The sequence below is a fragment of the Oncorhynchus masou genome, chromosome 21 (genome assembly GCF_036934945.1).
Source record: "Oncorhynchus masou masou isolate Uvic2021 chromosome 21, UVic_Omas_1.1, whole genome shotgun sequence".
NCBI classification, from domain to species: Eukaryota; Metazoa; Chordata; class Actinopteri; order Salmoniformes; family Salmonidae; genus Oncorhynchus; species Oncorhynchus masou.
The window spans coordinates 28,674,026-28,686,294 of record NC_088232.1 but is presented as its reverse complement, the minus strand read 5'-3'; the positions used below and the strand labels follow the sequence as shown (position 1 = coordinate 28,686,294).

Here is a 12,269-nt window from a genome sequence, read left to right as displayed (position 1 = left end):
ATGATGACGACAACCTAACAATCATTTTCCACCAGAAGCACTTACTGTCACTTTGAATATAGTAAAAATATTAAATTAAATATAGCAGCAAAACAGTCATAGAAAGTCTAGAAATAACCAATACCACCAAAATATCCAGTCTATAAAACAAACAGTGGTCCAAAGTCAGTTGTGGCATTCTGGAACTCACACACTAAGCAGTATATTAACCTCAAGGTGATGATTTTTGTTACTAGGGCACACTACTACTGTGCTCTTTCCGCTTATGTATGATGTATCCCTTTATCTCTCTGTCAGCACCTCTATTCAACTCTGTCTGCTGTCCTGTCTTCCTGTGTGCTTATATACAGTGTATTAGCTACATTCACAGTGTGTAGGCTAGTGCTGGGCTGTTCTGTGTTGTGGCTGTTAACCTTTATTAGACTAGATTGTACTACTCAAGTAGCCTGCCTGCATTGTGCTGTGTGGAACTATGTACGCTAAGCCAGGTTGGTTTGTGTTTATTTTTTAACCATATAGATACTATACTGTATGTTGGCACCCACCTTGTAGTGAGTGTGCACCTGTCTACCAAACTCTAACCTTCAGAAGGAGCCGTTTTCGTCTGCCTGTCTGTCTGTCTGTCTGTCTGTCTGTCTGTCTGTCTGTCTGTCTGTGTGTGTGTCTGTGTGTCTGTGTGTGTCTGTGTGTGTCTGTTCACTCCAGTCCTGTCAGCTATGCCCACTCGTCTCTGCAGGGGGAATAAACACACCCGGGCATCACTGAATATAGTTGCTAGTTACCATAGTAATAGACTGGTCATACATCTCCCATTTCTCAGACAGTGATGGGACTGGACAGCTTGGCCGTTTTTCTTTTTATGTATGCCTTTGTTACTCTGCTATTTATACCACACAATAAAACAGAGCCACTCCCATTTTACAATGCTAAAAAGGGGGACAATATTCTCGTGGAATTTCATACCAAAGAAAAACAATATTTGGAACAGTGTTTGTGATTGGATAGTAAAAATGGATTGAGGGTTTTAATATGCATCTCTGGCTTTGACATTGTTTCATAGCATTAATCAAACATCTTTTGTGACATGGCTGGTCTATTCCCTAATGTTCTCCTTTAGACTGATCAACAGTGACAAAGCTAAGAGTACATAGACTCTCACACACGCACGATGTATGACCTCGTCGTCTATTACTATGGTAACTAGCAACTATAGTGAAAACACACACACACACACACACACACACACACACACACACACACACACACACACACACACACACACACACACACACACACACACACACACACACACACACACACACACACACACACACACACACACACACACACACACACACACACACACACACTCCTACAGACATTAAAGCCCTTAAATGAATCTGTCAAATCACATCCATACATCCTGAGTCCTGACAGCTAAATATGTGTATTCATTTTCCTTTTTTCCCCTAATATTCATCCACTGAACTTTCTATTCAATTCAATGGAGTTAATAAGTAAATAGAAATGGAGATCAGTAATTGTGTTCACTTCTCTAAGCCAATAACAAACACGAGACATGGTTTCACTGACTGTACCAGGGGAGTGGGAAAAAGGCCAACCACTACAGAAGAGAAAGCATCTCTGATCTCCAGTGACTGGCTGGGTGTGTAAGGGTCACTGCACTGGGGCATGTGGCTAGAGTGTGTGTGTGCACATGTGTGTGGAGGTCTATGCCTCTGTTCATACAGTGTGTGTAGGTGTATGTGTGAGAGTGAGAGTGTGGTATGTGTGTGTGGAGGTCTATGCCTCTGTTCATACAGTGTGTGTAGGTGTGTATGTGAGTGTGGTATATGTGTGTGGAGGTCTATGCCTCTGTTCATACAGTGTGTGTAGTTGTGTGTGTGGATATGTGAATGTGTGAGTGTGGTATATGTATGTGGAGGTCTATGCCTCTGGTCATACAGTGTGTATAGGTGTGTGTGTGAGTGTGGTACATGTGTGTGGAGGTCTATGCCTCTGTTCATACAGTGTGTGTAGGTGTGTGTGTGAGTGTGGTATATGTGTGTGGAGGTCTATGCCTCTGTTCATACAGTGTGTGAGTGTGGTATATGTGTGTGCCTGCGATGGTGGTGGCTATCCTGTCCCTCCTTTCCGCGGCTTGTTTACATGAACCAAGCCAGTCAGACACCAATAATACATGAAGAGTTGTTCTTAGCCAATCAGGATCAGTTGTCAAGGCAGGACCCATTAATGAAGACCTGTGTGTGTGTGGGGCTGTTTCTGTGTCTGTGTCTGTGTCTGTGTGTGTCATGGGTAGAGAAAGGAGGGTGACAGTGGCCCAACACAGTGAGAGCCCAATGCACTGTGACAGATCCAGTCCTTCCCATGTCCTGGGCCGATATTAGCTAATATCAGCCTCCCAAACCACGTGGCCGAGGCAGGGCTGGAGTGGGCTAGGGTAGTGCTGCCTGCCTAACACAGCCTCTTCTTCCTGGAAATGACTGCTGCCACAGGCACTCAGCCTCCATGGGGTCACAGAAGGGAGAGGAGGGGTGTGTGTGTGATGGTGGGGGGGTGATAAATAATGACCCCATCTCAGTCCCACCCAGCCCTGCTACTATCCACTACCACCCCCCCCACACCCCTTGTACAAATGCCTCCTCATCAGATCCTGTTCTGAAAAGCCAAATAAAGAATGAAAATAATATGCAAAATTGTCATTCTTTTCTGTTATCTAATGTTTTTCTGTCTCAATGATTCGGGTGTTTTTTATGCACAAAATCAAAAGAATTGCTGAAACTGCATCAAAACCTCGCCAAGGCATTCATGCGTTCCTTTTCAGACATTTCAAATCTTTATCCGGAACGGAGCAGAATGGAATGGCATCAAACACCTATAAACCACGTGTTGATGTATTTGATACCATTCCAGTGATTCCGCTCCAGTCATTACCACGAGCCCGTTCTCCACAATTAAGGTGCCACCAACCTCCTGTGTTGCACCTGCATATTGCCTTAACATGTTGGGTATTGACTGGGGTAAGCTGTGTACATTAGGTCGTGTTTACATCATTTGTCGCTCACATTCCTTGAACTGAACAAACTCAACGCTAGCGAGCAAAAACAACCTGAGAAATGGACACCATACTTCACCTCAAACTATTTTAGCTGTCGGGCAGACGAACAGTGAGTACTGGACTGTCCACTCGTCTGAAATGTCATTACCAATTAATACTTTTTACCCAGACTTTACTTTACTTTGTGGATGGAATGGGAATTACTTTTTGTTTCAGTGTGAAAATGGAACCGAAGGGGGCCTTGGGGATGCGTCTCCCACATGACCGTGGGCCTGCTGTGACTTCTACAGCACTGTCCATGGGGTTCTGCTGTGACTTCTACAACACTGTCCATGGGGTTCTGCTGTGAATTCTACAGCACTGTCCATGGGGTTCTGCTGTGACTTCTACAACACTGTCCATGGAGTTCTGCTGTGAATTCTACAACACTGTCCATGGGGTTCTGCTGTGACTTCTACAACACTGTCCATGGGGTTCTGCTGTGACTTCTACAGCACTGTCCATGGGGTTCTGCTGTGACTTCTACAGCACTGTCCATGGGGTTCTGCTGTGACTTCTACAGCACTGTCCATGGGGTTCTGCTGTGACTTCTACAGCACTGTCCATGGGGTTCTCCTGTGACTTCTACAGCACTGTCCATGGGGTTCTGCTGTGACTTCTACAACACTGTCCATGAGGTTCTGCTGTGACTTCTACAACACTGTCCATGGGGTTCTGCTGTGACTTCTACAACACTGTCCATGGGGTTCTGCTGTGACTTCTACAACACTGTCCATGGGGTTCTGCTGTGACTTCTACAACACTGTCCATGGGGTTCTGCTGTGACTTCTACAACACTGTCCATGGGGTTCTGCTGTGACTTCTACAACACTGTCCATGGGGTTCTGCTGTGACTTCTACAACACTGTCCATGGGGTTCTGCTGTGACTTCTACAACACTGTCCATGGGGTTCTGCTGTGACTTCTACAACACTGTCCATGGGGTTCTGCTGTGACTTCTACAACACTGTCCATGGGGTTCTGCTGTGACTTCTACAGCACTGTCCATGGGGTTCTGCTGTGACTTCTACAACACTGTCCATGGGGTTCTGCTGTGACTTCTACAGCACTATCACCGAGAGGTTCACCAGACAAATGGACTTAATTTACAAGTAAAGCTAGGGCTAAATGCAATTTAGCAATTTCATGTTAGGCTACTGTTTAATCATGAAAATAGACAACATGCCTTTGAATGCTTTTGATTTATCGATCAAGAATTTAGTTTTGATGAGACACTTTTTTGACATTTTGAACTGCATTCAGTCATTTCGATCGTTGATATGGAAATTGAATTAGAACCTTGTTTATTAAATGTGTGTAATAATATTTCAGATAATAATATTATTATGTTTGTGTGGGTTTGTGTGCGCCATACATTGGAAGAATTGTAAATCCATTGTGAAAGGCTAAGCTTGTGTTTCAAATTATTCGGATGAAATGTGGTCTTATAGCGCCACCTATCAGTTGTAACTGTGGATGCTACATCGGCCTATGGCTGAGCTGAGATGAGCAGTGTGTCATTTTATCAGATATGAAATGAAATATGCCGCCATCGGAGGCTATCGCTTGCGTATCTTGGCTATATTGGTATTTATATTTGGTGCAAATTTCTGTTAACAGCATGTCAACATGTCACTCTGGTTGTTGAAGCTATCTGTTGTATGGTGAACTTAGACTTCACCAAGGTTTATTTGTGAGTAAATCTGGCTTTGATAATAGCCGGTGCCTACCCAGCCACCAACCTCACCGCACGTCACTGCCTCACACATACACACACATACTCATCCATGCGCACACAAATATACACAGACGCCCAACCCCCGTCCTCTGATTCCACCACTCTCCTCATCACAGAGACCACGTCCAGAGCAGAGACCATGTGTCAGGGCAAATATCAGTCTCCTTAAATGGGCTTGTTTTAGGGAAGACGAGGGTAAGGAGGGGGTGGAGACCCTGTTGTTGTTCTCCACTTAAATCCACCAGACCCCCAAGTGCAGTGTGTGGTGGTTGTAATTTTAGCCAGCCAGCTACTGGGACAGGAGAGTTACCTCAGCCACTCTGGTGACTCACAGAGGGACAGAGACGTACAGATGCTCAGTCACTCTCACTAGGGGCCTACGTGTCCCATAATGTTTGTGTGTGAGCATGCGTGTTCATCTCTGTGTGTAACTATCTGTTTTGAACCCAGTGTACTTGTCCTGTCACTCATCTACGAGAACCATGGCTAGTCATAGGTGAATCATTATTAGGCCAATGCCTGACCCTGTACTGATGAGTCTGTGTGTAATACTAGGCTCTGGGGCATACCACCGACATACAATTCAGGTAAGGCCTTATCGGGTATGAAAGGTGAGTGGTATGTTTGTCAAGCTCAAGATTGTACAGTTGACCCCAACGTTTGGGAAAGATGAGTACGGTCTGAGTGAGTCCGTATAGACGTACACAGATGATGTTCAGAGACGAGAAGTTAGACCCGTTTGGGACTTTAACCACAACGGTCAGTCCAAAAAGCCGTTGTGAATCACCACCTTCCAAAACAAAGTAACGTATTACTTTTTCTAGGACTCAGATATTCAACTGAGGGAAAAAACTAAAACATATTTTGACGTACGTCAACTAATTCCAGCTCCAACACAAATCCATGTATAACATCCTCCAAGGAAACTGTGGCCACTGACTGAACGAAAAGAAAAGTACCCTCATCTTCAATCTCTCGGCTGATCAAACCCTTCTAGCTGCAAAGCTCATTTTTCATCAGCTCAATTACTCGACAACTGTTTCGCTCTCTCCCCCTCCTTTTCCCCTTGCCTCCTCCTCCTCCTCCCTTCTCCTCCTCGGTTGGAAGTGATCATTTGTTCTTTTATTAGAGCTGATAACATCCCCTGCATTGTCTGCCAGCGCTCGTTGGAGAGCCGCCCCTACTGTTCTAGCCTCCAGCGCTACTGAGTATTATTGGTGCATTATTTCACCCATGCCCTGCTCTTTTATCAAGCGCTTTCGAAGTAATGTTAATAGACTCGAAAATGTTGACATTTATGAAGTATAGGCAGTGTTTATGAAGAAATCCATAAAGTATGACAGGGAGGCGAGGTGAAAGCGGGTGTTTTAGTATATTATGGAGAAGGGGAGAGCCGTTAGGGGCCCTGAAAGAGGCCTCCGCAAAGAGCGCACATTTATTAAGGGATTATTTTTGTTGTATTAAAAAACGTTCAAATTAATCAGTACATACTGTGTATATGTCCTCGCACGCACGCACGCACGCACGCACGCACACACGCACATACACACACGCACGCCTGCATACACACACGCACATACACACACACACGTCTGACTTGCATAGATCTTTCTGGGCCCCTGAAGCTAGACGACTCCTTTTTAGAGGAGCTAATTACCCTCCTGTGGTAATTTAGGTGCATGTTGCCTCCACTGGCTGGCGGACTGGGTGAGTGGGGTGAGGGAGGGAGGGGTGACGGAAGAGAAGGGCGGGGGGGACAATGAGGTGTGGAAGTAAGCTCTTTATGGCTGTGAAATATTCAGAGGAAGAACAACTTGCCATAAAACAAAGCACTTAGCTTAATATTGGCTATTGATCAAAAGCTAAGCTTTTTTTTTCTCCCTCTCCCAACCTGAAACTCAGTCAGTCAGTCAGTCATGAAGCTCTATTGGCTCCCTAATCATCAATCAGAGAACCCTCACATATAGTGCTTCATCTTTATATGAGAGGAGGGAATCCCTCCCTATGTTCTCTTCAGATAGAACCAGAGAGCGGACAGACAGGCCTAAGTGGGAGATTCTGCCTAACTTGACCTGTGAACTTCCCCAACAAGAGGGTCAGCCTCAGCTCAGCTCATTGTTTTAACACATTTAGCCTCTCTTAAGAAGATTATTCAAATTCTACGGCCCACCACGCTTCTGCTCCTCCCTTTGACGCTAAGCGCCAACGTCAGGTCCACTTTCCCCTCCATGCTTCCGAGTCCACTTTCACATTTTTCAAAATCCAATGCAAATCCTATTGCAGGCTCGCGAGAGGCTTCCGCAATATTGAATGTCACTCACAATTAGGGGAGTGAAGGAAGGGTGAGCGCTGAGCAGAGCGTTGGCCTGGCAACCTGAAGCTAACCCCGCTAGCTCCCCAAACGCTCTTCTACAATTTGATCAGTGAATATCATTACCCCACCAAATATCCCAGGGGTGCTCCATTTACCTTAACACAGGAAAGAGGATATGTTTAACAACCATTCAACTGATGCTGCTGCTGCAGCCCAGGAGTAAATCTGGCACCACTGTGTTTGTGCCTGTAATGCTGCTCCAAAGGGATTGTGATTGTGGGGAATAGAATGGGCAGCACTAAATCGAAATAGGTGTGAATAAAATTTGGTTGAATGCATTCAGTTGTGCAACTGACTAGGTATCCCCTTCCTTTCCAATTCCATTTGGGACTCCTGCTGTTAACTAGCATGCTGTTTAATGAAGGGTCAATTTTCTCCGTCTGGCAACCCGCAAGCTTAATCATCTGTTATGAGTATAAATGGGTTTCTCTTTACAAAGATGTGGATGCTACAGAATATGGGACTTTTTCCTATTATTATTATGATAATGGGACAGTGTGGATGTGGAAGCTGAGTGATACTGAGTGACTTGACTCAACAACGGAGTAATATCTGTTTTTAAGACATTTTTAAGAATGTTTTCCTGGCATAACTTGATGGTTGTTGTAAATAGCATGGGTGGTTTCAAAAGCTGAAACCGTAGACGTTTTCTTTGATATATTCTTTATTAAAGCTGGAACTGCTCTTTTTTACACCAGTGATTGATGTGATACAACAGGGGCATTTTGGATAATTCAATTATGCAAATAATGTAGACAAAGCATGAGTCTGGAGAGAATTCGCATTAAATCACTGATAAACATCAAAATACCAAAACAGGAACAAATTGGTTGGAAGAGGAACTCTGATCTCTGGTATTGTATCTTAAGGCAGAGCAGTGACCACAATCAAATGTGCCATCCCTGAAGAAAACCCTCATTACCTATATCACTGCCAATAATATGTAAACATGACTTCCAAGCAGAAACTAATCAAGGGTGTAACAGAAAACGCATAAACAAACCACAAATTAAATTATTGTCCCTTCTTTGTGAGCCTCCCAGGTTGATTTCACCTTAACGATGGTAACCAAAACACACCCAAAGGGCCTGCCGCGACGGCATCATAAAGGTTAACATATTCTGTACATCAGCAGCGCAGATAGGGATCTGTCAGATTGCCAGATGATATCAACAGTTAGTCTGAGATTAGGGAGAGAGAAAGTAGAGCAGACAGACAGAGCGGTCCAACATCTATCACACACCACCACGTCAAGCATTTCTTCCCATGACACTCTCTGGTCTACCACCAGACCTGCTCCCAGTCCTAGTCAGATCTAGCATGCCCAGTGTGCCAGGCCTGTCAGGAGCCATGTGCTGTCCCTCACACTGGCCACTTTAGCATTCTGCCATATTCAGCCTACTGTCATTGTCAGTGCAAACCCTCAAACTGGCCATTTCAGCTTACTGCCTTATTCAGTGGGTCTCAACAGCCACATGGAAGCGATTTAACAACAGGCCCAAAACTTCAAACAATAGACTTCACCAAACAACGTATTGCCATAAAGCAAGACAATGCAATCATTCCTAAATTAAACTTGAATAATTTCTCTCTGTGTGACTGTTACATCAAACTGACAACTTCTTCAGGGGAAATAATTAAGAACACAGAATATTTAATATAATTTGAGCGGTTCTTCCCCTCCCCCTTTCTTTAATAGGATCCCACTCATTATCTCCTAAAGTGGGATAGAGGGGGGTTGAGGGAGGTAGTTTTGGTCTCAGACTGCCTCTCCTCTGTCAGTCTAAAGTGCATTCAAAAGTATTCAGACCGCTTCTCTTTTCCATTTTGTTACGTTACACCCTTGTTCTAAAATGGATTCAAAAAAATAAGAATTCTCCTCAATCTACACACAATACCCCTACACTCTTCTTGTACTGCACTGTTGGTTAAGGGCTTGTAAGTAAGCATTTCACGTTAAGGTCTACACTTGCTGAATTTGGCGCATGTGACAAATACCTAATTTACATAAGAATTCATACCCTTTGCTATGAGACTCGGAATTGAGCTCAGGTGCATCCTGTTTCAGTTGATCATCCTTGAGATGTTTCTACAACTAAATTGGAGTCCACCTGTGGTAAATTCAATTGATTGGACATGATTTGGAAAGGCACACACTTGTCTATATAAGGTCCCACAGTTTACAGTGCATGTCAGAGCAAAAACCAAGCCATGAGTTTGAAGGAATTGTCCGTAGAGCTCCGAGACAGAACTGTCTCGAGGCACAGATCTTAGGAAGGGTACCAAAACATTTCTGCAGCATTGAAGGTCCCCAAGAACACAGTGCCTACATCATTCTTAAATGGAAGAAGTTGGAACCACCAAGACTCTTCCTATAGCTGGCCGCCCGGCCAAACTGAGCAATCGGGGGAGAAGGGCCTTGGTATGGGAGGTGACCAAGAATCTGATGGTCATGTTGACAGAGCTCCAGAGTTCCTATGCGGAGATGGGAGAACCTTCCAGAAGGACAACCATCTCTGCAGCACTCCACCAATCTGTCCTTTATGGAAGTGGCCAGACGGAAGCCACTCCTCAGTATAAGGCACATGGCAGCCTGCGTGGAGTTTGCCAAAAGGCACCTAAAGACTCTCAGACCATGAGAAACAAGATTCTCTGGTCTCATGAAACCAATATTTAACTCATTGGCCTGAATGTCACGCATCACATCTGGAGGAAACCTGGCACCATCCCTACAGTGAAACATGGTGGTGGCAGCATCATGCTGTGGGGATGTTTTTCAGCGGGAGGGACTGGGAGACTAGTCAGGATCGAGGGAAAAATTAACAGAACAAAGTACAGAGAGATCCTTGATGAAAACCTTCACCAGAGCACTCAGGACCTCAGACCGGGGAAAGGTTCACCTTCTAACAGGACAACCCTGAGCACACAGCCAAGACAACGCAGGAGTGGCTTCGGGACAAGTCTCAATTTCCTTGAGTGGCCCAGCCAGAGCCCAGACTTGAATCTGATCGAACATCTCTGGAGAGACCTGAAAATAGATATGCAGTGACTGTCCCCATCCAACCTGACAGAGTTTGAAAGTATCTGCAGAGAAGAATGGCAGAAACTCCCCAAATTCAGGTGTGCCAAGCTTGTAGCATCATTCCCAAGAAGACTTGAGGCTGTAATCGCTGCCAAAGGTGTTTCAACAAGTTATTGAGTAAAGGGTCTGAATACTTATGTAAATGTGATATTGAAGTTTAAATTTTTTATTTAAAAAGAATTAAAACTGGTTTGCCTTGTCATTATGGGGTATTGTGTGTAGATTGATGAGGGGAACACAACTATTTAATCAATTTCAGAATAAGGCTGTAACGTAAACAAAATGTGTACAAAATGCATACTTTCCGAATGCACTATATATTGTTGACGCGACCCCAATGCTAGGCTATATTGTCACGGCAACATTTGCCACCACGGCGACAGCAGATTCTCATTAAGGCGTGAGTTGTGGGGCAACACATCTGCATGCTCATAGCGAGGGCCTAATTGTACCAATATGTCAAATTCTCCCCCTAAAACACAGTGATGTTGCATCACATCCGGCCATGATTGGGAGTCCCATAGGGCGGCGCACAATTGGCCCAGCGTCGTCCGGGTTTGGCCGGGGTAGGCCGTCATTGTAAATAAGAATTCTGTTGTTTAAAGACAAAACGACATATAACTGTTAGTTTGTATGTCACTAAGGGTCTACGGTACAAGCGTAGGCTCTGAGCGTAGTATTAGAGCAGGTTATAATAATACACATCCTGCACTACATGCTTATCCAAGGCTCATTTAACAATCTGAGGCTTGAATTATTCATGTCAATAATAACAGCTATAACTTTATTGATCCCCTAAAATGTCTGAACCTTCTTATCCTTCTATGAGATCAACAACAGTGTGCACAGCATGATATCATTACTCTGTAAGTTATCCCCAACACTCAACGGTTCTACCTCAACCATCCATCCATACACACGTGTTCTTACTCATCGGAGGTTTTGGATGGGAGATCAAGGTCGTTGTGGATGAGATGGACACTTTCCTTGTTGACAGTAACTTGACAAGTGTAATCCCCAGTACAGAGTGGGTAAACAGACAGCACCAGCCGCCCACGCAACCACGGATACACTCACTTCCTGTGTTCTCTCCTGTTGAGCTGAGTTGGTGTGTTTAAACAATGAGAAAAAAACCTTCCATCCTACAAACTTCACACACGAATGCGGATGTAGATAGACACGCGTATACACACACCCACATACACAAGGCTACATTCTCCAAACTTTACAAAAGTGCAGACAAATACACACTCTCAGACTACAAACTTCAGTGAAATCACAGCGTTGTATCCTAGTCGGATTTCAAAGGCTATGTATTTGTTTCTAGTTCCTCGTCAGACTCAAACAACAAAGTTGTAGCTAGTTATAATGATCCCTGGAATGATCAACCATTCTTATCGATTTGTCTTTCACAGAGTTCTCTATGCACCACTCTGCTTCTTGTAAGCCCCTAGAAACACAAGACTGTCTTTCCCCATCTAGCCACTTAGCCATCAGTCTCCCCCCTAAAGTCTTGATGCTTGTTAGTCCCCCGTATAAATCTAAAGAGGCACACATATATCCCCAACCCAACCACCACACCCCCTCTATGTTTCTACTAAGTTCCTTGGAATCTAAAAGACCCAACCCAACCCAGCCCTCCATCCCACCACCCTCCCGTAGGGGTCTCTTACCCTGAGGGCCTGGCTGTAGGGCCCGATGTTGGCGGGAGCCCAGTGGGACAGGCTCTGGACATGAAGAGCCTCTCTGTGGTGAAAGGTAGCCTCCTGCTGGGCCTCCTGTGGCTCCGGGGGCCAGTCGTGGAGCAGACAGTCCATCTGGAGGAGCTGACCGGCAGGTAGAGGTGCCTGGACACACACCCTTGAGAGGTGGAGGGAGGGATGAAGATGAGGGGAGGACATGAATGAACAGAGCCTGATGATATGACCTGTATACTATTCAACTGTTTACTGACAGT

General features: G+C 44.8%; 1 protein-coding gene across 3 annotated transcripts in view; it reads right to left on the bottom strand.

The window, feature by feature from the left end:
• Positions 1 to 12,269, bottom strand: part of dph6 (diphthamine biosynthesis 6) — an 88,371-nt gene that overhangs the window by 34,037 nt on the left and 42,065 nt on the right. For all 3 annotated transcript variants that reach the window (XM_064927975.1, XM_064927973.1, XM_064927974.1), the window contains exon 12: positions 11,986 to 12,172. In XM_064927975.1, coding sequence (XP_064784047.1) covers positions 11,986 to 12,172 — 187 coding nt within the window. The remainder of the gene's footprint in view (positions 1 to 11,985; positions 12,173 to 12,269) is intronic.